General features: G+C 30.1%; 4 protein-coding genes across 6 annotated transcripts; 1 reads left to right on the forward strand and 3 right to left on the reverse strand.

The window, feature by feature from the left end:
- Window positions 1–375: 375 nt before the first annotated feature.
- LOC100159535 (GTP-binding protein Di-Ras2) lies at window positions 376–18,762 on the forward strand. Its single transcript, XM_001951141.4, has 3 exons — window positions 376–1,354; window positions 7,420–7,791; window positions 17,454–18,762. The coding sequence occupies exons 2-3, from the start codon at window positions 7,486–7,488 to the stop codon at window positions 17,739–17,741; spliced, it is 594 nt and encodes a 197-aa protein (XP_001951176.1). The 5' UTR covers window positions 376–1,354; window positions 7,420–7,485; the 3' UTR covers window positions 17,742–18,762.
- A 599-nt stretch (window positions 18,763–19,361) lies between these two features.
- On the reverse strand, window positions 19,362–22,557 carry LOC100165683 (exosome complex component RRP4). Its single transcript, XM_001950255.5, has 6 exons — window positions 22,246–22,557; window positions 21,664–21,901; window positions 21,445–21,579; window positions 21,206–21,379; window positions 21,014–21,142; window positions 19,362–19,619 (listed from the first exon to the last, which is right to left on the reverse strand). Exons 1-6 carry the CDS (start codon window positions 22,365–22,367, stop codon window positions 19,539–19,541), a joined length of 879 nt encoding a protein of 292 aa, XP_001950290.1. The 5' UTR covers window positions 22,368–22,557; the 3' UTR covers window positions 19,362–19,538.
- Window positions 22,558–22,947: 390 nt separating this feature from the next.
- LOC100572126 lies at window positions 22,948–24,443 on the reverse strand. Of its 2 annotated transcripts, none has more exons than XM_016805879.2 (2): window positions 23,377–24,443; window positions 22,948–23,299 (listed from the first exon to the last, which is right to left on the reverse strand). In XM_016805879.2, the coding sequence occupies exons 1-2, from the start codon at window positions 23,792–23,794 to the stop codon at window positions 23,289–23,291; spliced, it is 429 nt and encodes a 142-aa protein (XP_016661368.1). In that variant the 5' UTR covers window positions 23,795–24,443; the 3' UTR covers window positions 22,948–23,288. The 2 variants fall into 2 exon arrangements, with proteins under 2 accessions (XP_016661368.1, XP_016661369.1); XM_016805880.2 differs by having other exon boundaries at window positions 22,948–23,304.
- Window positions 24,444–24,758: 315 nt separating this feature from the next.
- Window positions 24,759–25,832, reverse strand: LOC100163642 (nuclear cap-binding protein subunit 2-like). Of its 2 annotated transcripts, XM_008186613.3 has the most exons (2): window positions 25,183–25,832; window positions 24,759–25,120 (listed from the first exon to the last, which is right to left on the reverse strand). In XM_008186613.3, the coding sequence occupies exon 1, from the start codon at window positions 25,731–25,733 to the stop codon at window positions 25,254–25,256; it is 480 nt and encodes a 159-aa protein (XP_008184835.1). In that variant the 5' UTR covers window positions 25,734–25,832; the 3' UTR covers window positions 24,759–25,120; window positions 25,183–25,253. The 2 variants fall into 2 exon arrangements, with proteins under 2 accessions (XP_008184835.1, NP_001155582.1); NM_001162110.2 differs by lacking the exon at window positions 24,759–25,120 and having other exon boundaries at window positions 25,129–25,813.
- Window positions 25,833–26,873: the final 1,041 nt, after the last annotated feature.

Genomic DNA, 26,873 nt, shown 5'->3' on the forward strand with positions numbered 1-26,873 from the left:
TAATAACGCCTCGGCTGGAAACGACAACCGCTTTAAAGTTTATAAACGCCACAAAGAAAAATGTGGTCTTCAAGCAGAGTATATACCTGCAGCTATGAAAAAATTTCAAAAACATATATATCAACATTAACTGAACCGCGTGTTATAGCCAAACACATAACGACATAACGGGGGCACGAACGTGCGTTCGTCGAATCACCCTGTGTACACATTATGTACATATTACATTATATTATGTATACGCCGTTGACCGGGTCGACCGGGCGGCGGAGTCGGGTGTTCCGGCGTACCCGTTTAACCCCCGTTTCATTCCAACCACCGACCACCCACATACGCTTGCACCCCCGCGTCCACTGACGCCTCCGACTACGTCTTTGTATTGATCAACCGATGCGCGACGCACACGCACGGGCGACGCAAACGTTAAACGCGAAAAGAGAGGAAAAAATCTAAAATAATAATAATGAAATAAAATTCGTCGGCAACCCCCGAACTAGGACGACGACGACGACCGCCGCCGCCGCCGCCACCGCCACCGCCACCGCCAACGCGTCGTGCTCCTATCGTCGTGCGTGCGAAATTATTACCACTTTTATTATTACTATTACTATTATTACTACCGCCGTTGCAGTTACATTATTATTTCTGTTTGTTTATTTCGAGATTTCGTTTTAAACATCACGCGCGCGTCCGAGCGTACGGTCGACCGACACGTCCAAGACGCGTATATTTTATACATTATTGCGTTGACATCGACACGAGTGCACCGTGTACACGCCTGCCGAAGGGAGCCAGCGAATCGTCTGATACACGTATATATATGTAACGTAGACCGCATATAATTGTCGCTGTTTATACGAGCGCACGCGATCCCCATTCAACGTCGGCGCGACGGGCAGAAAACGCAATATTATTATTATTATAATAATAATATCGTCGCCGTGATATCGTACGCGGCCACCAGCGTTCGATCCGCGCGCGCCCAGTCCGCGCGCCCGTCCTCGTCGCGCAGTCACATCCGTCACCGGCGCGTGCACCGTACTCGTCGCGTGTCCGTCCGTCCGTTGTCTCGCCGCGCGCCGATCATAACTACTGCGCTCGGGGTTATGGACGTGGCGGCGTTGGCCGCGGCGACCGAGACGACCAACTCCGCGGCCACCGCGGCAGCTGCTGGTGCGGCGGACTTGGGCACGGCAGACGCGACGAACACGGCGAGAGCGACGGCGGCAGCGATAGCGTACGCGAACAGTTGTCATCATAATAATACGACCGCGCTACGCCCACCAGAGGTCCGCGTCAGATCGTCGTCTTAAGAGGACGCGGGTGAGGCCGCACGGCCGAGACGTGATCGCAGGTCAGTAGGCAACGCTGTAACGGTAATATTATTATCATGCTGCGTGTTGTACGCGTATAGTCGTGAACAGAGTTGTAGACGAAGCTTTATTTGCCTGGCGCCTAGGAAGTTGGAAAAAAAAACAACAGTTCTACGACACCAGAGGCGTCTTTGGGGGGGGGGGGGGCTATAGCAAAATTTCGGGTTCAGTTAAAACACATACGTCTTACTTTATGTACGTCCCTCCCCCGCGCCAAGATATGTAATTGGCCCGGAATATAGTAAAAATAATCGTTCCTACATACGCCACTATACGCCATGGCACATACACAGCCGATCATCACGCATTCACGCCCACCATAAGATAAGTGCATGATATGTAGGATCCGTTGGACCCAAAATACGCGATTTTCGACGAGGTCATATCGACGGTATAATATGTATTGTTATGTGGCGATACAACAACGATCCGCAGTGTGATATTTTTATATAAACCGTAATACGAAAATAGTGAATCAGAAATAGGTAAACGCTTTTTATTAATAATAATATTATATTATATATTTTGCCTATTTTCCATATACATATAAATTATATGCTGCGAAAACGATCGATACACATGTGCATGCACCATATAATAATAATATATCGCATATTAAAATTTAGCTCTGTGTGTGGCGCTCAAAGTATATGCTTCTGTGTACGAACTACGCGGTATAGATTATATTATACTGTACCTATATAATATTATTATGTGTGTTATTACTCCGCTTATACGTCACGTATGGTAATGACCATGTGCACGTTCACTGTGCGTACTTTGAATGAGTATCGTGTGATTTACGGCCGACGAACACGAAAGTGACGAATTTCGTCGATCGACCACCACCACTGCAGCAGGTATATACCATACTATATATTATATTATTAAATAATATGTCCAGTGACATTATATTATATTATGCGAGTGTACCTACGGAATGCAGTTGGAGTGACTATACAGAGTGTTGTAGTTACAACTCGTGGGCCTTTGGAGTTAGCTGGTTTTGCAGATATTATAATATTAGACGCATAATACCCTTGTGGTATTTGCTAACGGCCAAATATTAAATAATAAATCGAGTTTAGACGATTCCGAATGATTAATGGTGGTCCATGACGTGCGTATATTTTATTATTTTACGGCTAGGTCGTATGGCGGAGTATATTCACGGGGTTAGGTTTTAGGTACGGTATGGGAATGATCTTAGAAATATTATAATTTCGAGGATTTCACGATTTTACGTTTGATCGTGAATTCGTGAAATACATATTATTATCATCGTGCGCAGTGCACACTACATTAAATAATATATTATTGTTCAATGGTATAAATGCTGATTGTAGAATTATGTTCGGACTATAAAAAAATAGAAATAAGTATGCCTTATCAGGCGTACACAACTTTATGAACCATTGACAAGTGACATGCATTTTTTAATTTGGTGACCTACATTTTTGTTTATTTATTTTATGAGCCGTCTGTAACCTATTTAAAAGGTTGACGGATTTTGATGAAAGTTTACCTGGATAGTTGAATGAATAGGTTTACGAGTGGGTGGGTTACTGGAAAACAACAAAGTGCAAACTTTCAATACATTCTTTGCAAACAAAAAGAAAAAAAACGACGCTTCTAGACTTTATAGTGGAATATTTTTTGGCTTACCCTTTGTTTTCTGTGTGTGGCTCCGGTTGTCTGTCAATAAAGCAATTTAGTCGCCTTAACCTAAACGATTTAGACCTCTTTATTTCACATTTAATTATTTCATTTATTTAAATGTTGAATAATTAATATTCACTCGACAATTTCTTGTCATCATTAAAAAAATACGTTAATTTATATACATTAGGTAGTTCTTAAAAATATGTTTAGTCTATAATCGATATACAAGTTTAAAGTAATATTGTGCTGTTTTCTTTACATTAAATAATTATTAAATTTATATTACTATTAAATTTCCCATTTTATCATTGCAGGTGATAGATTGATACACACATACATCAATTCAAAATTTATTTTATTAAATTAAATTTATTAAAAGGTTTTAACTGGCAGTTGAACAGAAATAATTTTTAACTATTATAGTGTATAATATAAGTGATGGAAGGAACTTGTTTAAAGGACTTGTTTCAGTGATTTCATTCAATTTCAGAGGAACATGAACGATTTTATTTGTTCTTTTTTTCGTTCATTTATTCTCAAGTATAAAAATAATAATTTAAATAATTTATAAAGTAAAAGTTTTTATAATTTTTTTTTTAGAAATTTAGTAAATATAATGGGTTACATAATTAAACTTATATACCTACGATAATGTACGAAAATATTGACAATTTTTACAAAATGTCAAATCAGTAACGGTAGTTTTAAAGGTTTAACTTGTATGAAATAAAAAATTCAACATTTTCAACATTTTAAAAACAAAATAACTACATAATTAAATAATTTATTACAACCAACAAATTATATAGTTATATTTTAAAACAATTTTAAAATTACTGTGGAACGAACAATTTTCTATATTTAGAAAAGAGGAACTAGTTCCTTTATTTAAGCCAGAGAAACAATTTAGTTTCTTATCTACAAGATGAATGTTAACATGAACTTATTCCTTTTTTAAAGTAATTTTCCAAGTACTGTATAATAGTTCTCCATTTACCTAAGTAATTTCATATTCCCCAATTCAAAAGCAATAAGATGTAAACGATTACATACAAAACGACGATGCGACGCTTAATGTCTATGAAGTTTCAACCTTTCTTGTTTAATCATTTTCATTTTATTTTTTAAATTCTTTATAATTTTGTATTTTATTTAACGCTATAAATATTTTTATTATTATGTTTACTACATATTGTTATTTATATCAAAAATGAATCGAAGTACCTATTTTGTATTCAAAGAGCAATGCCTGTTAATTGTTAATAAATAAATAAAATAATAAAATATAAAATATATACAATATATATATATTATATACCAGTATCATACATCGTTCATTTTTAAATTGTACCTGCACTTAATCTATTGGTTATTTAGGAAATAAATAAACTTTTTACACTTTTATTTTTGAAACTGATACAGAATAAATAAATGTTTTCGTTGTATAAAAGAAAAACAATTTAATGTAATGGACCAAGAGATTTATTTTAAATAAATCATCCAGCTGACTTTTACTTCTACGTTATACTACAATTGGAAGAATTTTAAACATATTGATCAAGAAAGAGAATTGTTTTTGATTGCTACTTAGTATGAAAATTAAACTGAAGAACCATAATAATTTATAACTTATTTTTATCTTATTTAAAATTATTTATTAGTAATTAATCATTTATTTTTCAAATTACCTATACACAATTGGTAAAAATAAGAACATCTTTTTTAAAATTATATTTATTTTGAAACTGTTTAATAGATGTGGTTTAATATAGATAAATGTTTAATTTGTCAAGAATAAAATGCAGCCATTCAGTATTACATGATAATATTCATACCATAGCGTAATTATATTATCAAAGAATTTAATATATTGTAAAATGTAAAATATTTGAATGAATGTGTAGCTTTTTAGAATCGTTCAATTTGAATAATAAACTGAAAATAGATTTAGAAGTAGGTTCCTACCTAAATAAATACTGATGATTGGTGAAATTATTTATGGTCATGTAAGTACCTACTTATATAATATTTATGTATATATTTTATAATATAGATATCTATTTAAAGTCCTTTGTATATATATTTTTTTCGATTATGCCCCAATTATATTTATTTATGAATACAATTATTGTGTTAATCAATCATAAAAAGGAGAATAATAATAACTTTTACCAACAAAATAATTCTTTTATGGTAGGTATTTTCTTGAGTTCGATATTCAATCAAAACTATTTTTTACTTTAATCCCTCTTTTCAATTATTTTTTATTAGTTGCTTTTTATTAAATTATATTTCTTATCAGAGATAAATACTGAGATAATTCGCTTCATTGTTAAAATTGTTTAAGGTTTGTTATTATTTCTTTTATAAAGGAAATATTTTAATCGTGAAAAAAAATATAAAAATAAAAATCAAGCCAAATAACTCTTTGAAAATGAGAATATTTCTTAACGTTACGTAGGTATAAAAAAGTACGAGTCAAAACTTTAAACTAAGAATAAACAAATATTAATTAAACAATAATTTATATAAAAAAAACCATCATATCAATAATGTAACATTTTTTTTTGTTTGAATTATGAAATGATGCTTTTTATTGACGGTTTATTATTGATGAAGTTATTATAGTATAATAGTCAATGTGTATTAATTAAGACTAATTGTGAGTATATTATCTAGGGAGTTAGATGTATACCACTTTTAAAAAACCAAATATGATTATCAAGTATGATTATCAACTATTTTTATTTTTATTAATTTAAAAAATATTACAACAGAAAAATAAAATACTAAGTGAGGAGTACTTACATAATAATACGTTATAATATATTTTGTACTTTGCAGTCATGCAAAGCTCTCAATAAACCTATAACCCATAATTTAATTTTTATTCGATTGATAATATTCTACGTATCTAGATATATTGTGTGTATATTTGTTTAATGTTTATATTTTAAATCAGCGACAAAACATGTAAGCTGCTGTACCTAAGTTGATTATGTGTTTGTGTTTTGTTTAGATTAGCATAAGTGCATAAGTCTTTAGTACATATTATTATAAACATTTATATCTGAACGCGATGTCATTAATCTTGAAACTCGAAGTCTATATTATAATTAAAAATTGGAAACTGATTTCACTGCACGGGAATTACACGATTTTTGCGTTCAACCGTGAGATACATAGAACTTACCGGAAACGTAAAGTTTGAACCTACCTATCTATCATTCTTATATCGATGTACTTTAAGATATGCCTTTACACCATTATGCGGTCTACAGTTATATAATGCGAAGAAAAACAATAAAACGTGGTAAACGTGGTTAATCCGTATTAGGTACCTATATTAGGTTAGATCAGGGACTGGAATCTTTATGATTTTATCGGTTTGGGTTTAGGTTTCGGTTTCGGTTCTCAAAAACCCAAAATTTCGGTTTCGGTTCTAATTTCGGTTTTTCAAAATATATCGAACTTCGGTTTTAACCCTTATAAAAAAATGAACACAATATTAATAACCTCTTTTTAGTGACAGGTATTTGTAACTAAGTGTACATATTTCAGAATTTAGATAATATTATAAAAAAATGAATTATTATAAAATAATAAATTTAAATAAATAAATACATTTTAATATTTAAATAAATATAAAATTATTATTTGACTCATGTTTCAGTTTGATACAATAATTTATAACTTATATATAAAAATATAAATTTAAACAATATATACTGCGCGCTAATGAAGACGGAAGAACAGTTTAGTAGTAGGTACAGTAGAATATTGTCGTACAGAGCATAGTTCAGAGTAAATACCTATCGGTTATCGTATACAACGTGATTCATCAAACCTTTTTTTCCTTTAATAATGAATTTATTAAAATTCTGATTTTTGAAATTTTGAAATAATATGCTAAAAGACCATAATATTAAAGGTTTTTCTTACTAGTTGAGGATGCCCTGTCGCGGTACAAACATTTGTTTTCCAAATAAGAATCCCTTTTTTACTGTAAATTATTTAGTGAATATTTTTTTGAAAGTTTTGATGTGTCAAATTCAAAATTCAAACGAGTAAGTAGTTCTTTAAGTTACTAAAATGTTAATACAAAGGATATTATAGTCCTTTAAAATTAATGGTTCTCATTTGAAAAACAGAAGTTTGTATATCCACAGAAACCCTTCTAACGAAGTAAATCGTACATACAATTAATAATATATCAAGAATTTGAAAATATGGTATAAAGAGTAAAAGTATACTAACAAATTACAAAAACCGTAAGCATAGGTACTTGGGTTGACTCACCCTGTAAATTGTTCATATTTTACGTACCATAATTATTATTGATTTCATAACAAATATTAACAATAATCACCGTATTATTTTTCAGGTCCAGCACGCGTATTATCGTCTGCAACTGCAGTAGCCGTGTAATAGCCGTCGACACGACGTCGTAATGCCGGAACAGAGCAACGATTACCGAGTGGTGGTTTTCGGGGCGGGCGGCGTTGGAAAGAGCTCGCTAGTGCTCAGGTTCGTCAAGGGCACATTCCGCGAGTCGTACATACCGACCATCGAGGACACGTACCGGCAGGTGATCAGCTGCAATAAGAACATCTGCACGCTGCAGATCACCGACACGACGGGGTCGCATCAGTTCCCCGCCATGCAGCGGTTGTCCATGTCTAAGGGCCACGCGTTCATACTGGTGTACTCGTGCACGTCCAGACAGTCTCTCGAGGAGCTCCGACCTATATGGCAGGTGCGTAGACACGGTGCTAAATGGTTATATTGGTTAGGTTATGTCGGCGCCACTTTCTGCAGAGAATACACGGTAGCAAGGATGCCCGCAGGAGAGGGGGATAATAGGGCCATTGCCCCCCCCCAACCCGAGCTTTTGTCAACTCTAACTTAGTACCATATACATCATATTTATTTATTAGTATGACATAGCAATATGTGAACAATAGCACTAAATAAAATATAACCGTCGTATAATGCAACATAATAAATTATTATTACAACTAACATAAATAAATATTTTATTTAGTGTTTAAGCAAAATAAGCAATAACACATAAAATATCACATCATTCGCATATTTCAATTTCAACATCCAAGCAATTTTGCCAGGCTACTGCCTCAAGGGTTAGTGAAGTCCTCCAAATCCCAATCCTTAGTTCAGTCCAAAATTAAGTGTTGCATCGACTGCACACTTGCGCCTCAATTGCACTCCAGGCTCTCTCTAAATTTAGATTTGCAGTACACGAGTTCGTTATATTTTCCTAGTCACATACGTATGCGGTTAGGTCTGACCTAGATTTTCGTAGAGAGGTCAATGATCGAGACTGGAGTTCACGCGTTCTCTATATGGATGCCCCCGGGTCTCTTTCTCATCCATTTATTCTGCCACGCATCTGGGATAATCTTATTCCTTGACTCGGCGATAGTTAGAGCTCTTTGTAGACACAACCCTCGTGATTTGAGCCTTTGCATGTTTAGTATTCTATCTTCGTGTAGGTATTGGCAGTGTCCTTCAATTCTAGGAACTGCCAATACGCGGAGATGGAATAGCAAACCCGAGACTCAGACCTTACATATTACATTACCTATATGGCATGTTGGCGTATCATTTAATTTATAATATATTTCTAAAATAAAAATGTGTTAACGGTGATTACGCATATTAGAATAGATATATTAGTATAGAATACCACAATACAATAATCTATTAATTTGGCCATTGGATTTTAATCTTGCCCCGAGTAAAATTTAATTCTGCCTATGCGGGTGCTATTGGACCTTGGTTATGGCATATGGGTGCACCACATGTGGCCGTTTGGGGCGGGCAGATTTTGCCAAAATGTCAGAGGCGACGGCGACGATGTGTATATTTTATTAGTATTAGTCAGTATAGATACATAACATTATAGTAAAGACTAGAGGTAGGTACTAGCTTCATAAAAACACGACGCGAAACACGAAGGTGTGAGCCGGCTTTCGTCTTAGGAAAACGCGGTTATCGCCGACAATTTACCGATGATCAATCCGTCTTTGTCAGACGCCACTGGGTACATATTGGCACTTAACTAATAGTATAGTCATAGACACCTACTAAGTCTCCGCCGGGGTCTCCACAAGTCCTTCCATTTTTGATGATTGAAGTGATTTACCTTTTTACTATACAAAGACTTTAGACGTGCTGATCAAAATTATCAAGGGTTCTCTATTTAGAGAATTCTGAACCATACAAATCTTCAGGTATAGATAATAATATTATCTGCCACGAAATCAATTCAAAATTATCACATCATTGATATAGGTACCTACCTACCTACATAATATATGCACTAATAGCAGCCGCACGCAGCTGCAGGAGAGGGGTTTTTGTTTTTGCCTTTACCGGTCTATCTGGGGGGAGTTTACCAATTGCGCTTAAAATTACCTTTTCATATACCAATAAATTGCACTCTATACGTTTTAGGGTCGATATACCAATTGCGCTCTTAAAATTGTATGCATACGAGTATACACTATACAGTACCTATATTATATATTGTAATAATCGTATACGGGAAATAGGTCAGACATATTCACTGGCTCGTTATATTAATACGCGCGATATTTATGTGAGTCTAATACACCATAATATAATGTTATACCGATCTTGGAGAGTCGGAAATGTTAGGTAAACCCATAGGCGTTAGCCAGGGGGGGGGGCTGATGTCCCATTATAGATTTAAATGTGCCATTACGTGAAGAGAGGCGGAGGCTCCAAATTCACCCGAATAATGTTAATGAGACTAATTTTTCAATTTAAAGTTGTGGCTATGTATCTTCAATATTTTTAAATTGCTAAATCAACGTATCAACATATGAGGAACATTGTATTACATTATTTTGACCCAATGAAAAAAGTTTTATCGAAATTAAAAAAAAAAAAAAAACTAGAAAAATGGAAAATGTCAAATGTCTGAGATAATTCAAAAAGCGCCAAAAATTATTGAACATTATTCATGTACGGAAAATGCTAATATAAACATTTGGTGAAAATTGCACGTATATCTACAGTTATTTGTTTTTGAGTTACACCTACAAATAATATCGATTTTGAAGAAAACGAAAAAATTTCAGTTTTTCCTAATTATTAAGAAAAGAATTGGGAATTTTTGTTTTTACCTCTTAAAAGTACCAACTAGATCCTAACATCCAATTTGCTATCAGAAACCATCCTGTTGTTGAAAATTCAAGCATATTTATATTCTACATATCGAATTATATACACAGACATTTATAGAAAATTAAAAAACACATTATATTGTAAAATCGTTATATTCATCGCTCCACTCGGAATCTTTCAATGATAATATTTATTATGCTCTGACGTGAAACATGATTATGATAAATAATTACAAAAGTTATTATTTTAATATCTACTATTGTCATCCACCACAAGTTTATTATAAGAAATAGACAACAATAATTACTTGGGAGCAGGAGAGCTAGCAAATAGATACACCTACTGGTAAACCGTACGCTAAGTGTATAGTATTATTATTCATTATTAATTATTATACTAGGTACCTATGTTATAATAATATTATAATATGTAATATTATGTTATAAATGTATACACTGCAGTTGCATTGCGGGAATGTGCGTATTCGTGAATGTTAAGTAAACACTTAATAATATAGTACTACCTATAACTTATATATTCCCTCTGTACTGTCTACTCCTAAGCTTGTTGGCTCAATGATATATATTCTTTACAATTCATATGTTATTTTGTATGTATATTGTAAGAAATTTTAACAAAAAAAATAATAATAATAATACCAACATCCATAGGCGTGTTTACAGGTCATGCCTGTCATTCACAGGCATCACCTGCGAAATTTGATCCTACTTAGGTACATTATAAATTGGGGTGCATAATATAAACTTTTTTTTCTAAGTTTCTGATTTCGTATTAAGTTTTTTGATTTTCATCACGTAAAAATAAACATTTGTAAAAGTATTATTATCGTATTAAAATAATTATATTTTAAAACTAAGAACTAAATACAATTTCATATAACCTACCTATAGTTATTTAATTATCTGGTATAAAAGGAATATTGTTTTTTATTCCTAATAAAAAAAGTAAAACTTATTAATTTATTATCAGTTGATAAAGCTTATTTCAAAATTCGGGGGTCATAATATATTATTCCTAAACCTTAATCTAATTTTTTTTTATCTTTTTTTTTTTTTTTGGGGAGGGGGGGAGGTACAGTAATCTCCCCTGGATATGCCACTGTTGCGCATGACCTGCGGATGAGGTCTGGACACGCCTATGCCAACATCGGAAAATCATTATAGCTGTCTTATAAGTTTTAATCATTAGGTACTTTTTTAAATAGGTAGGTACACTAATATAACTATAATATTATAAAAATAGTAGATCACTTTAGGTAGGTAGGTACGTGACTTCAAATTAAATGTTCACTATATGGATTATGGATAGATTAATTGAATTTAAATTTTCACATTACTTGTAATATATTATAATGTTTATTTATTTTTTTTGGTTTCTTAATTTTTAGTATCTGATCTTATATCTTCATTGTGTACGTTTATAAGATACTCGTGTCGCTAGGTTATTGGCCACGCCCTTAGGATAAAAATTAAAACCCCATTAGCGATTTGGTAAACGGAACATTGGTGCGGTCTATTGTATTTTGAATAAAAAAAATGAAATAATTACTGCAAGAGGAATATTGTAACTATTTAATTATTAGCAAATATTAATGTAATATGGAGGTATAATACCAGTAATCTATATTCACAGGGGTTCAAAAAATTCGACATCCAAAAATATTAAAATGTAATGAACTTGAATAATAATAATAATAATAATTTTACACACAAATAAAACTATAAAAACAATTATCAATGTACAATAGGTGATTATAATAACAGTTTACAATAGAATTAATTAAATAATTCTAAGGTATTAAAAAAGAAATCCATTGTTGTTTATTTATTGAACTAACCACTAACTAGTAATAATATGACAGAGTTTGTTTTGAAGTGAAATCGATATTTTATTTTTCCTATAGGCGTTAAATTTTAATCATGCATCTTAGATTCATGACGCGTGGTCTTTCAATGTAGGTACATTCATCCTGTTTAATATAGGTAGGTAGGTACATAGTGCAGAAGTGAAGAACTAACCGACATGATTGATCATTATTGTTATCTTACACATGAAATATGAGATATTGTACCTATCATAAACAAAATTCATGACGGCGACGTATACGAATTATTATTTTAGATTCTCGGCAGAGCAAAGAATGTATTAATTTTGCAATGATTTTTTTTAAAAATTTATTTTTGTTGCTGAAGACACTTTATCTAGTAGAAAAAATACTCCGATCCTCAACTTCGAGGGAGGTTATTTGGTAGCAAGTTAGATCTAGTCAGTACTTTAAAGGAGGTCAAAATTGAAAATGCTCAGTATTTTTGAAAATAAACGGGGGGAAATAGGTAACCATTCTGATGTAGCTAGGTACAGTAGGTATCGAGTCATTGTGTAAATCACTGTAAATTATGAGTTAAATATGAACTCAATGATAAATCATTGCATACAAAAACTGATTCTGAGAAACAGTTTGTCAGCCTATGGACGAAAAAAAATCGTGCCTGTGTAATATTATGTATTTTTAGTATTTCTAAATAGCTATAATAACAACTTATAAGGAATCTTGTATTAAATAGTTAAGCTTTTTGACGATCCAAAAAATGTTTATCGTCAATTATTGAAAAAAAAATCGTACATTTTTCAAGCTTATAAATACATCAAAACAAACAAAATATTTTTAAAATTATGTCATGTATTGAAAACGCTAATATAAACGTTTATTGAATAGGTACTATGACCGAAACTTATACCTATTTTGATGTATCTAGGTTTTTTTTTGTTGGTTTTTTCGGTTCCAAATTCCGATAAATATATTATTGTCTATAATGAATAGTAGAAATAAGTTATAACTAATAATTATAAAATCGCAAAACAGTAACACATAAATGTATCTGTGATAAATCAGAATATTATTGTTTTCGTACAATTACGTGTTCTATACAGACTTATACTGTCATAAAACAAAATAATATAAATCCCAATTTTTTCCATGTCATTGATAATGAGCCAGTACCGGAAGTACGTTACTATAAAATATTTGCAGATTGCAGAGTGCAGACACTATAGTTTAATGATGCCTAATGCGGATGCCAATAACATTACATTTAATAATTTATTCAATGACGTTTTTATTATTATTTTATTGATAATAATTATAAACAATTATATTATAAATAGTTAGGTTTATATTATATAGTGCCCACCTACTGGAAGTCTATGTTTCAGAGTAGAAATGTCTAGAAATGTATTAAATATGTTTTTCCTTTCGGAAACGCAACGTAGACAGATTTCGATCAGAAACGTTTTTCATTGTATCCAATGATTTATAATTTAATTAAAATTTAACTCAGACATTACAGTGATTTACTCAATAACAAGATACCTAGTCAGATACACTTGACACCTATAACAACTGTACACTACTACACTGTACCTAAAGTAGAGTGGTTACCTATATACTTCAATACTTTGCGGCTGGTTTTAGTTTGAGAAATCCTGATTTCTAATGACCGTACCAATATTCTTCGTTTGTAACGACTGTACGCATTTTCCGACAATCCACGACTACCTACTGATTTAATCCCGAAGATACAATATTAATTAGTATTCCATTAGTTTACTTGAATATTCAATAGGTACTCAGTAAAATACATTTACGAGATTCAGGATTGTATATTTAATAGTACTAGGTAACTATTATACCCACCTACAATAATAATTAATATTCAATAGTAGTTTTTATTTATTTTAAGCTAAAAACATAGTCATACCGTTTATAATATTCAAAAAGTATGGTACCTATGTATGAACGCAGCTGGGAAACTAAGGGCCCGTTTTACAATCATAGCTTAAACCTTGGTTACGCTTGAACCACTGATTTTACTGGCCGAATTCGGTGGTTTAACCGGAGTTCAACTATTGTAATACGGGCCCTAAATGGATGTCTTAACATTTGAAATCTACGATGAATCATTGTATCCAAAATACGATCCAGTGCAGTGTGCCGATGCTGCGTTTAGTTTCCAGAAAAACGACGAATGATTTTATTTAAGTTCAAGAGCATTTCTTTATTAGAGTTTTCAACATTGTTTCGTTGACAAGTGGGAATAATAAAACGACCTACAATTAGCATTTTATGATTCGGATCTATATTGTAATTAGATACTTATTTGAAATACAGTTACCTATTAGGCATACAATTAAATAATTTAAGAGCGATAAAAAAATTTACAACCCCCCTCTCTCTCTCTCTCAAAAAAAAATATCAAAACGCAAATCATAAGTACTGCATAATAATTTATATTTCTCTCGTGGATATCTAACTAGTAACTAGGTACTTTTAATTGATGCGTTTGGTGATCCAATAACTGCTATGTTAAGGTAGGTATATCGTATAATATATGCTTGAATGACTATATAGCTAGTCGTAGCCCGTATAGGTACCTCCTATTATATCATAGTACCATGGCCAATAAAGGTATTTTGAGAATCAATATTTACCACGCTACGGTTTCATATCGTTACGTCATCTAATTTAAAAGTCAGTCCGTCGTTGTTGTCTGGGTAACTATAACACGCAGATACATTTATATAATTATACATTGCCCATAAACGTTGTGCTATCGTTTGGCCCTCGTCGTGTAAAATATATATAATATATATTATGGCTACGCGCCAGACTTTAATATATTGTGTTGGCCGAAATCTAGAAAAGCGGTATACAATATACGCCCAAGTCCATTGTATATCAATATTTTTTACGGAATACCGCAAACATCTATAATAATATGATAATATTAACTGGTAGAAACTAGGAAGTAAAAACTGGCGCATGTTTATCGATTGTATTAAGTAGGAGAGGACTGGAGGAGGGCTGAGAGGTTTTCAGTTGCTTTTATTTTTCGTCCCCGCAGGAAAACTAAACTGCCGGCAAATGTTTGTACAATTCGTTATTCGAGGTAGATAGGAAGGGTAATGTATGTATTATGTATTATCTACATAATATTATTATCGTGTGGGTAGGAAAACTTAACTGTGTTGGTTTATGTTTATTTGCCCGAAAGTCTTCGGACAATAATACAATCACATATCATAATTCATTCAGGACAGTCTGTGTTGAAAATACGTAATTATTTTATTAGGTAGGTACTATAAATTATGATATGGCTATATTGTATAAGGTTTTTTTTAACTGACGCAAATACAGTTTTATAGGTACTTCTTAAATAAATTCTAGACATTTATTAATCTATACCCAATACGCATGGTTAAAAAAATGTAGACACTAAGCTTGTATATAGTATTATAATTTATAATTTATATAATGTTTTATCAATATCAGGAGAGAAAAAATATTTTTTGGCTCGTAGTAAAAATAAATATCTTCCTTATGTTGTTCATATAAAACTTACTAATAACATTACCAACATTTTACATTATGCAATACTTAATATTAATAGAATAGGTATAAGGAATAATAGGAGTGGTAATACTGTAATAGGAATACTATACATTAGTTATCTTGTGGTCTGTGGGTCACTGTAATGGATATGTTAAATTAAAATTAAATATTAATGTAAAATCATTGTACCTACCTATACGAAAAACGGTTCTGAGCGATTCTGGTTTGTCAGCCTATATTATTAATTACTAATTAGGTACCTATAATATTTTATGACATTATTAAAAACGGTTGAATTAATTTTTTCCGAAAACATTGAAATTGAAAATGTCTTGTGCACAAAATAAAATAATATACTTTAAAAGTTACGAACAATATTTTTAAATTACAACGATATAACTAAAATTGTTTATTTAAATATCTATAAAATAAAACTGTGTTTATATATATATTTTAGATTGTTTGGTTAAAGTATGAAATACTTATGAGAAATCTTGTTTTTAATTTTCAATCATTAGCAACCTATACAAATTGAACATTTTTATACATTTTTAACTACAAAATAATTTGCAAATGTTCGTGATTTTGATAAATTTTATCAACATTTTAATTTTTAACTGTTATTATAAAAAGTTACGAAGAACCTTGTATACAATTTTAAAATTTTTTGATTCAGCGAATTTTTTTTTTATCGACATTTATAGAAAAAAATTAAACATTTCAAATGTCTATAAATTGCTCAGAGTCAAAATATTTCGTAAAATTGTTATCACGCATAGAAATAGATTAAATAAATATTAGACAATTTAAAGTATTAACGGTTATTACTTATTAGACCTACCAAAGTACCAACTTTAATAGTTGAGCAACTAGGTTCTATTTCCTACAAGAAAAGATGCTGAAGTAGAAAATCAAAGTATTTTTACTGCCCCAAAGGTGACGAAAGGCAGAAAAAAAAACAACACATCATTGTAAAATTAATTCGTTCATCGGTAAATTCAGAATCTAAAAAGTGAAATAAGCATAATATATTTTGAATCTATGTATTACAGAACAAATTTAGTTTGTAGCTAGTCTAGCGTTGCTTAAAAAAATGAGAAAAAACGTTTAAAAACTATTACTAGGGCCCGGAACTTGATAATCTAAAAATCTTTAAAAATTTTTAAAATTACTTATAAACATCAGAAAATGACTTCAAAAATGACCACAAAAATACCAAACATTTTTAAAAATGTACGTTTTATACGATTCATGTATCATAATTATTATAAGTGCTAGTTCTTTAAAAAATTTTACTTTTGAAGGAGCATTCAAAAATACTTTTTTGCAATTAGAAATAAGTTAATTGAGTTTTGGGATATTTTTTTCTGATTAGCCGGGCCTATAATAGTATATGCCTTCAGTTTATTAAATAATCACAGATTGCAACAAGAAACGATGAAGATAATGGACATCAATAATTGACAAGCTATAATGGAAACTGAATGTGTTCCAATAAAGTGTAAATTTCAACAAGAAAAATGCAAATATATGTAAAAAAAAAAAGTACAAAAATGAATAACATGCACCAAAAATACTAAAAAAAAGACCGTAAAGCAATGAATTCCCTAAAAATGAAAAATAAAAATTGTACCAGTAAATTCTTTTTACATGAATCAAATTTCTGTAAATACGAGCTTCAAATGTAAGCATTAGAAAAGAAGATGCAAATGCATCAAGTTCTGGGTCTTAATTATTACCATTCTATCTTTACTATTAAGTTATAGTCAATTTATCATAAACATAAAACCAAGTGTGAATCATTATTTGTGATTAAAATAATAAATTTTTGACAGGTCATCAAAGAGACCAAAGGTGCGTCGGAGCTTCCATCAATACCAATCATGTTGGTGGGCAACAAGTGTGATGAGAATGACACTCGAGAAGTTTCAGCCGAAGAAGGTGATGCTGAGGCTCGACGGTGGGGCTGTCATTTTATGGAGACATCAGCCAAGACCAACCACAACGTCAAGGAGCTGTTTCAGGAGCTTCTCAATCTGGAGAAGAATAGGAACATATCGCTGCAGCCCGAAAAAAAGTCCATGCGCGGCCGTAAGATACGGGAGAAATGCGCGCTCATGTAGTAGTATATTATGTACTACCAAGACACGCTCATCGGACATGGGGATATAGTTTTACATTCGTGTTGTTTATATTTTATAAAATAATTTTCATTTTGTTAAGTCACAATTCATTGAGAATTATTATAAAATGTCACAGTAAAAATTAAATTAAAATGTTTTATTAGTGAGACTGATAAACGCTGACAACACCAATTTATTTAGATTAGTACTTTAGAGCGATGTTACAACACAACTATACCATGGACTTTTTTGGAGGTGCAAATATAAAAATGAATTTCAGTTGTATATGTCATAAACATATATAGCTAGCAAAGATGTAGTGCATAGTATTTACTTTGTATATATTATCCATAATTACTATATCAGTCAGACAGGGAATACGAATAATGGCGAATACTTTTGTAAAATCAGTTTTCACAGTACAATAGAATAAACATTTGTTTGAGTAATTATGTATGCAGTACTATAATGTGGTTTGATTTGTACAGTGATTATTTGAGAGAAACAAGAATCCAACCCTAGATTTTATAATTTAAATGTATATCATTTATGAGTAATGTTCAGCGTACAGAATATAAACTATATTTCTTTTTTTATCATAATTAAATTTTAATTATTGTAACAAGTGTTATATACAGTTGTAGTGTACTAAATTGTCCTGTATATAACACTTATGAAATACCATAAAAACATTCATAATTTTTATTTTTTAATATTTCTAGTCAAGTAATATTGCTTTTCTTTATAAAGATGAGAATTATATATTGTATGTTGCACCTTGTACATAATATTTTAATAAACAATGTAGTTACCTAGTCAACAATATTATAATTATATTTTTAAATACATGACATTTGGTAACCTTTGTTTTTTTAGATAAATATTTTAACATGTTATTATTGTTTACAGCTTTATACGATTCATTTGTTATTATAGTTGTATAAGTGTATTGTCGATCAATTTTAAAAATTGGAAGTGATTTTTGGAAATCATTCTAATAAAAACATTTAGTTCCTGAAAATAATTTTTTTTATCATTATTAATTTTACGCTCACAATTTTGTTGTTTTTATATTTTCACTTATATAATATTATTATAGTTTGTAGATTTCATTAATTTTAATGAAATAATTAACATTTGTATAATTGAATCATTTTTTAATTTTTACATATTAATATTAAATTATTAATTTAATAGGCTAATAATTAGCTGAAATATTCAACCTACAGATGGGAACATGATTATTTGATATTTATTAATAATTACTAATTAGGTATTGCATACTTTTTTGGTATTTTATAGAATTAAAAAAAAAGTTTTATTGTAATGTTAGCCTAATGCTCAATAAGAATTTATAAAAGAAAAAGATAAACAATTTTTTTTTTCAGTTTGTATTGTCCATTAAACACGATATTATTGATTATTATTTAGACATTTATATAAGAGCTTTAAATTGTTGTTTAATGAATGTTCAGTAAATATGTAATATTGAATGTCTGAGTGCTCACACATGAAATCATTTATGGCAAATCCAAAACGAACACAATTTAAACATAAATTCACTAAAAAAAAAGGAGAGTATATCAAGGAATTTAATAGGTATAGCTATTATACTCAATATTGTCAACCTTTTAACCTTTTTAATTTTTATTGAACATAATTCACGATTAATTTTTTTTAGAAAACATATCACAGAATAAAACTTCTATTTAATATAGTCATATAAAAAGTTTAAGTATAAAAATAAATACTTCAAAATTCTGGTATATCATTATAGTCTTCATGTTTTTTCCTTTATTATTCACCCATAGCTTGTAAACGATGGCGTGTAAGATTTGCAATATCATAACAAGCTTCTGCGGTTAATAAATCTGATACCTAAAAGACAAAGGGAGCATACATTCATTACTGCTGTAGATATAATTCAGATTTTTTAGAAATACTATGTCAAATAAAATTGAATAATGTTTAATGCATATTTTACTAAGATAAATGTATAAACATAATTATATAATATTCTTGTTTAATTGGAATGGAATTAGTGCAAGTTAATATTTCATAAGATTTACTTGTAATTACATTGTTTTTGATGTTTAATGTGTACTTAAATCAGAAATTTAAGACATAAGTCATTGTTATAGTGAAAATTGAAATATCTAAGTAATGCAAATCAAAATGTAACGGTTAGTGTAAAATTCTAAAATTGCTCTTATCATATTTTTTTCCTAAGCTTATTGTCCATTTTTCATATTATCCATGTTTGGTAAATTTGATCCTAAATTGTTATTCTTATCCTTATAATTCTAAAAATTCATTTCATACAATAACTATAATTAAAGGGAAAAAAACATATGAAATACAGTGTAAAATACAATTATTATATTTTTCCATTACAACATGGTAATTGATTATAATAGCTGTTAAATTTCAATTGATACAAGCAAATAATATTAATGACAAAATAATAGAATTATGATGTAATGTTAATTTGATTTAGTAATTGGAATCGGATTTTAGGTTTACGCTTATATTTTAAGATCAGAAATTAGATAAGTAAAAATTGTGATATTGAGAATCTTTAATAAATTATAAAAAATTATATTAAAATTATTATAATCATATGAATAAATGTTTCTTTGATTTAATTTTGTATGGTTATTATTGATAAAATAATTTATTAAAAATAAAACACAATAAAATAGGTAAGTCTATTGAATAAATTATTTAAAATCAAAACTAAATGTGTTATTTAGATTTTTTTTTTAAATAATTCACATTTTCAGTCTTAGGTATTGTGTTATACATTGAAAACAATAATCTACATCGGTTATTCTGTAAATATTGATTTTACGACATTTTAAGTAATTTATATTTTCTCCCGAGTGTATTATAGATTCTAAGCTTCTATTATGGTTTTTTTTAATTATTTAATTATTTAAATGTTTAAATTATATTAAACATGTCTTACAGTAATAAACTTAAAAATAAACAATTAAATTCTATTGTAGTAATATGTTTAAGACAGACATAGTTTATTAATTATATAATGAAGTGTAATAGTGTTGTAAGACTTAAATTAATAATTAATTTAATATTATTATACTTTATTTTTTAATAAAATACATATTTTATGCAATATATTTTTCATTAATTCAATTTTAGGAAGAAAATGTGTCCGGATCAAGAATATATTATTAATTAAAACTTAATGTTAGATATACTAGATATTTGCAATAAAACTTTTCTATTTATATTTTACTTTTAATACTTACAGTATACTTGTTTGATTCTTCTAAGGCATACTGTATACTTGTATCATATATAAGCATTTTATAATAAGATAATGCTAATACTACATTACGCACTCTTGATATTGTTTGTCTATCACCAATATCAACTACCTATACAAATAAAAATAGTAATTTTTATTCTGAATGATATATTAAATTAAATAAATAATATACTTGTTGAAGATCAACTTCAAATCCAACAGGATCTTTATTGTCGTTTGTTGGTTCAATCCAAATGTAACCATTGTTACCAAGTATAACACTAACTCCAGCTGACAAGTTATGAAAATGATTTTTACTACGTTTTATTAGATTGGATTGTACTTTTACTAATACTCCTTGTCCTAACTGTTAAAACAAAATTTTATTTAAATATCTGTTTCAGTAAAATAAGGAATTATACAATTTTTTACCTTGCCATACTTTAAACTTCGCATGTGTAATGATAAAGAACCATCAGCAAATACAGAATGAACTTCAGCACTAATTAAGTCACCTTCGCTCAAGTAACTTCTCATTGATTGTTCATCTTCCATACCTCTTCTTCTCTATAAAACATAGTATAAACACAATTCTATAAAAATAGAAATATTACTTTTTAGTATTGTCTTAAGACTACAACTTTAACTTACTAATTCTCCTCCTGGTAGTTGAATAGAAGTTAGCAGTAGCACAGCATCCAGTCTAGCATTTATATCTACTTTCCAGCGTTTATGCACCAGTTCTGTTACACGAGCAATCACTACATCGCCAATCTCTCCATTATATCGACACCGTAATGGACTAACTGTGACTAGCTTATTAATATTTTGTTCTACTCCTGCTACAGTTGCCTTCAATGACCCAGCCGATACATAAGTTCCATGACCTCTATATTGGTAATATTTTATAAAATTTAAAATAACTATAGGTAAATTATTAGATCAGAGGTAGCATAAACAAATTATTTGGGGGCAATTATTTATTTCCTTTATAAGATTAATAACTTACTATATACTAGATACCCATTATTTTATTACCTACATATAGGTAGGTAAAACCAAAACTCGGAATTCTATTATTTTTATTTAATATTGTAATATAGATAGGAATTATTAACTGTATCATAATTCAATAAGACCATAATACTATATTAGGAGCATGTTCCATATTTATTTTAATATAAATAATTAGCCAGAAAAATAATTTGAGCGTATTGGTGTACCAATGTTTACCTCATGAAACCTGTTTGATCTCTAATTTTTTCACCAGGAGTGAAAATAATCGGTGGATTGGACGAAGGTTTTAGAACGGCATGCCGGGTCTTCTTTGACGCTAAGCTTATGGAAATATTCATGATTAAAAATGCGTCTATTTTCACATCCGACGTAAAACAAGCCAAGCGAATACTGGCTATTCTCACGTCTGGCGTGAAACCAATAAAACAAAATAAAGCTTATTAATATTTAATTTTTAGGCCGGCGGAGGTTGGTTTGTAAAGGGCCACATGGAAAATTAATAACATTAAACATATTAATAATGATAGTGTGTGTATGTCGTATGATACAAAGCGTGCCCGTTACAGCTTATCAATTTCTATCGCGAATGACTATGAAAAGAGTCCGGCTGACTCCTGATTGGACGTAATATTAATACTGATAAGTGATATAATATACTGTAACAACATTTCCCGCATAAATTTAAATAATATTTACAATAATAATTAATAATATAATTATTATTTATTAATTATTGTAAATAATCATAATGCATAGGTCCCAAATGTTAGTGCATATAAGAGTAGACTATTAAATTAAAGTATAGTATAGTATTAAACTTGTAAAACCAGTAGAAATTTTAACATAATTGTAAATGTAATACAAGAAATTACACGGTAAAACGTAAAGTATTTTAGATTATTTATATTATTTTTTTTTTTATTAAATGTCATACGTTTTTTTAATTAGTGTCCAAGAGGTATCTTTTCGATATTTGATATAAAAATGTATATATGTATACATTTTAACGAATCAATATGTATTATGATAATATATAATAATATATTTAACATTGTCTTACTTAATATCACGCCTAATAATATAATTAGCCATGCATTATATAATAATTTACATCACTACAGTCATCGGGTTACACGATTGTTGCAAAAAAATTTGAAAGGTTGACATAGGGTAGTCAGGATGAGATTTGATCAGAATGTAAACCAAACTGAACCGAGTACCAGACCAGTCATTTATGGTTTCCTATTATGCTTTCCTGTCTATCGTCGGTCTATCCTACGAATAAATAAAACACTATAATTGTATTTATTTATGATTTTTATACATCAATAGACCTCAGTATCATACCAATAAGAATGATGTGTTGTTGAATCACATAGGTCTTACTCTTACACACAAGACAGTGATATGTTCTGGACAGTACATCCCTTTTACAAATAATGCATTGAATAGTTACAGTTTCATTCATTAAAACTATATTTTCGTTTCTTCCATTGACATTTGTCATTTCTAGATCATATTTAAGATGAGATTTGATTGCGAGTTTCTTGGCAAAATAGAAACAAGTCACAGTGGCTACCATAGTTACTGTAATTATGATGTTCTCATTGGTGTTTATATCTAACACGGGCACGACCAGAAAGTGGAATACTATTAACACTATAATGATGCCGATGTCAATGTCCAAATATAAAAGAATGCTGTACCGTACTTGCGGACAGAGTATGAAGAGTAGAATAGAGAAACAATGTAACCAATGTTTCATTAATATGGTAGGCCAAAACCCTTGAGGAGCACAATAAAGAGGAGTAATGGCACTGCATTGAAACAATGTAAACCAATTATGTGTTGATAATATAGTAGCAATATAAAAAATAATATAACTTTATAAAGAAAATGTTTTAATGTAGTTATAGAAGTGATAGTCACTTAGTAGTAGTTTGATCTTTTATGTATTAAAGAAGTAAAAATATAGAATAGTTGATTTGTTAAATAATTATATTTTATTTCTGATTATAACTTACTGTACACTCACAAATACAAATAATTTAATATTGTCTTTTCTGAAGGTGCTCAGATTTTAACACTACAAATCCATCTCTAAATGCCCTTTTATATTAGCTTACTATTTTAAATAGCAATAGTAGGATGGATGTTCAACATGCCACATCATGGTCACATTATGTAATTATTTTAATAAATAATTTTCATCATTAGATTTTAAAATCTATTTTGTCATTTTGGTTATGCGTATGCATATGTTTTTAAATGTGAAATGTTTTTGAATAATATTGAGAGCTCATGCTTTTGACTGTTATGAGTCATGAAATAAAAAGCTTTTATCTTTCCTTATAAAGTTATAACTGGTCTCTACATATATTCAAAATAGCAATACCATTGATATAAATACTATAGATTTTTAATTTATCAATTTTAAAAGAAAAATACTAAGAAGTACATTTGTATGTATTATTAACATATAATTATAAATATTTATAGTACATTTAATTATTTTAATACAGTTTCATTAAAGCTATAATTTAACTTGGTTCACGTATAACTTTAAATTTGTTATTGTTTCTTTTATTCGACTTACATTTTTATTGACTGGACCAACAGTTTAAAATGAAAATCTATTAATATAAGTAGATATTTAGTATTTATTTTTATTTTTTACAGCCGTCAACCGACACTTTATTACTTATAGTTGGTAAGTAGCAACTTATATATTAATTCACTAAGAGTTGTATTTATTAAATATTGAATTTATGGCTACAGCTTTGAACAAGTTGATCGTTCATTAATATTAATTATATAATAATTACTACAAATATTGTTAAAAAAAAAAACAATAAAACAAGCAAACTGAAAAGAGTGCCACAATTCAATAATATGATTATGGTCCAGTATATTTACTTTGAACAGCAGTTTCCAAATGTTGGTCAAATACAAAGGTTCTTCTTTCATGCTAATATATTCACAGCAATGCATAATCATTCATTTGTGCGAACAACTTAAAAATGTCACATCCCAATGTTATAAAACATGATCATAATTTGATAATTTGAGTTTGAATTGAATGAATACACTTCTACAACATATAAAATATTTATTTATTTACAAAATCAAGTGGTAGGTAGGTAGGATATTTACACATGATTGGAAAAAAAAATTATATATATTTAAAAATAATAATTCGGTGCAGATTTCGTTGAAATTGTGCATTATTCCATAGGAAGGGAATCTTTGTTTCTGCCGAATATTATCATGTCTGCTTTGGGTTGTGCGTTTTTGCCGTAACCACCTCGGCCAATGTCATAATCAGTCCTATACTCGTCCCGAACTTGGCCGCCTGTTTTTCCACGGCCGTATTGTCTGCCTTCTATAAATCCGGCGTCCCAGTCTGTTCTTATGATGCGGTCATCCAGTCGGGTGCTGTTGACGAACCGCATACAATTATCTGCATCTTCCCTTGTATAGTACTCAATGAAACAAAAGCCACAGGGTGTTTTCTTGAATTTATCCAGGCCCATGACGATGCGCTTAATATCGCCACACTTCGAGAACAGTTCGTATATCTGTCCCTCCGTTGTATAAAACGCCAAGTTTCCAATGTATATGGTCGTAGACAAGCGCAATATCTTGTCCAGCTCACCTCGAGAGCCTTTAAAGTGTTGGTCTCTGTACGAGCTTACGTCAGTCATGACGTTTGTTTTTCGCAATGGCTATTTTTCCATAAATATTAAAGATTTATAGTTAAAAAAATGTGTATTTTTACCATACTATTTACAAAACAACAAAATCATGTTATATCATATTGTCTATTGTTATCAATATTATTATAGTGCTGATAACACCACAGATATTATAAAGGTTATCTATGGATAACACAGAATAGTATATTATTAGTATTACAGAACACGTCAGTCACGACGTCTGTGCCACGACAGTGACGTCACGGATGTGGATCAGACTGAAAATTTATTATTCCGGTGAACTGCAAAGAGACATTTGTTAAACATTTTTTGTCTTGAGGTTCTAGTAAGTAGTAACAAAAAAAATAACGCTGGACTGTTTTAACAAGCAATAGTTGTCCGAAAAGAAATGGAAGAAAGAACCGGGAAGTTGAGTTGCTTTGTTGTATAGTCGCAAAACTATTATAGGTATAGCCTATACAAACCCTATACCGCATAGGGTTCGATCATTAAGCATAATATATGCATAAATATCGTGTCCTCGTCAATCGGAATTGAAACTGTTCAGATGTCACTTTAATGGAAAATAATTGTGTTAAATTTGAATTCAACAATATTAATAACCATTATAATAACTATCGGTTATCACTGTGCATAAGAAAAACGATTCCAACCAGAAACTGTGTCAGCACCCAGGTAGTTAGGTTCTATTATTTCTATTTTCTAAGCAGACTCGGGTAAAATACTTTTGAAAATAATTTGGAATAATTACTCGAATATGACGTATTCGAATATTAATTCATAAAAAGGTACTTTTCTGTTATCCCTACTACCGCGAGTCTCAATTCTGTTATCTCGACTACCTCGCCGATGCTGATTTAGATAAAACCGATAATAAATCATAGACATGGATATAAATATAAAAATTTAAAATACCTCCCCAATACAGTTCATATTTTATACGTACATAGACCTTTTTTATGAGCATTTGAATATATAATTTTAACGAAAATTGTGTATTTAGTGGTAATTTATCAAACTCAATAAGACCTTAAAGCACTAAGCAGTCACCCACCTACCACTTGCAAAAGTTATGGGGTAAATATATATGGGGTATATTTACCCAGTAGCCATACGTGTTCGGTACTA

Source organism: Acyrthosiphon pisum, chromosome A2, assembly GCF_005508785.2.
Source record: "Acyrthosiphon pisum isolate AL4f chromosome A2, pea_aphid_22Mar2018_4r6ur, whole genome shotgun sequence".
Lineage (NCBI taxonomy): Eukaryota > Metazoa > Arthropoda > Insecta > Hemiptera > Aphididae > Acyrthosiphon > Acyrthosiphon pisum.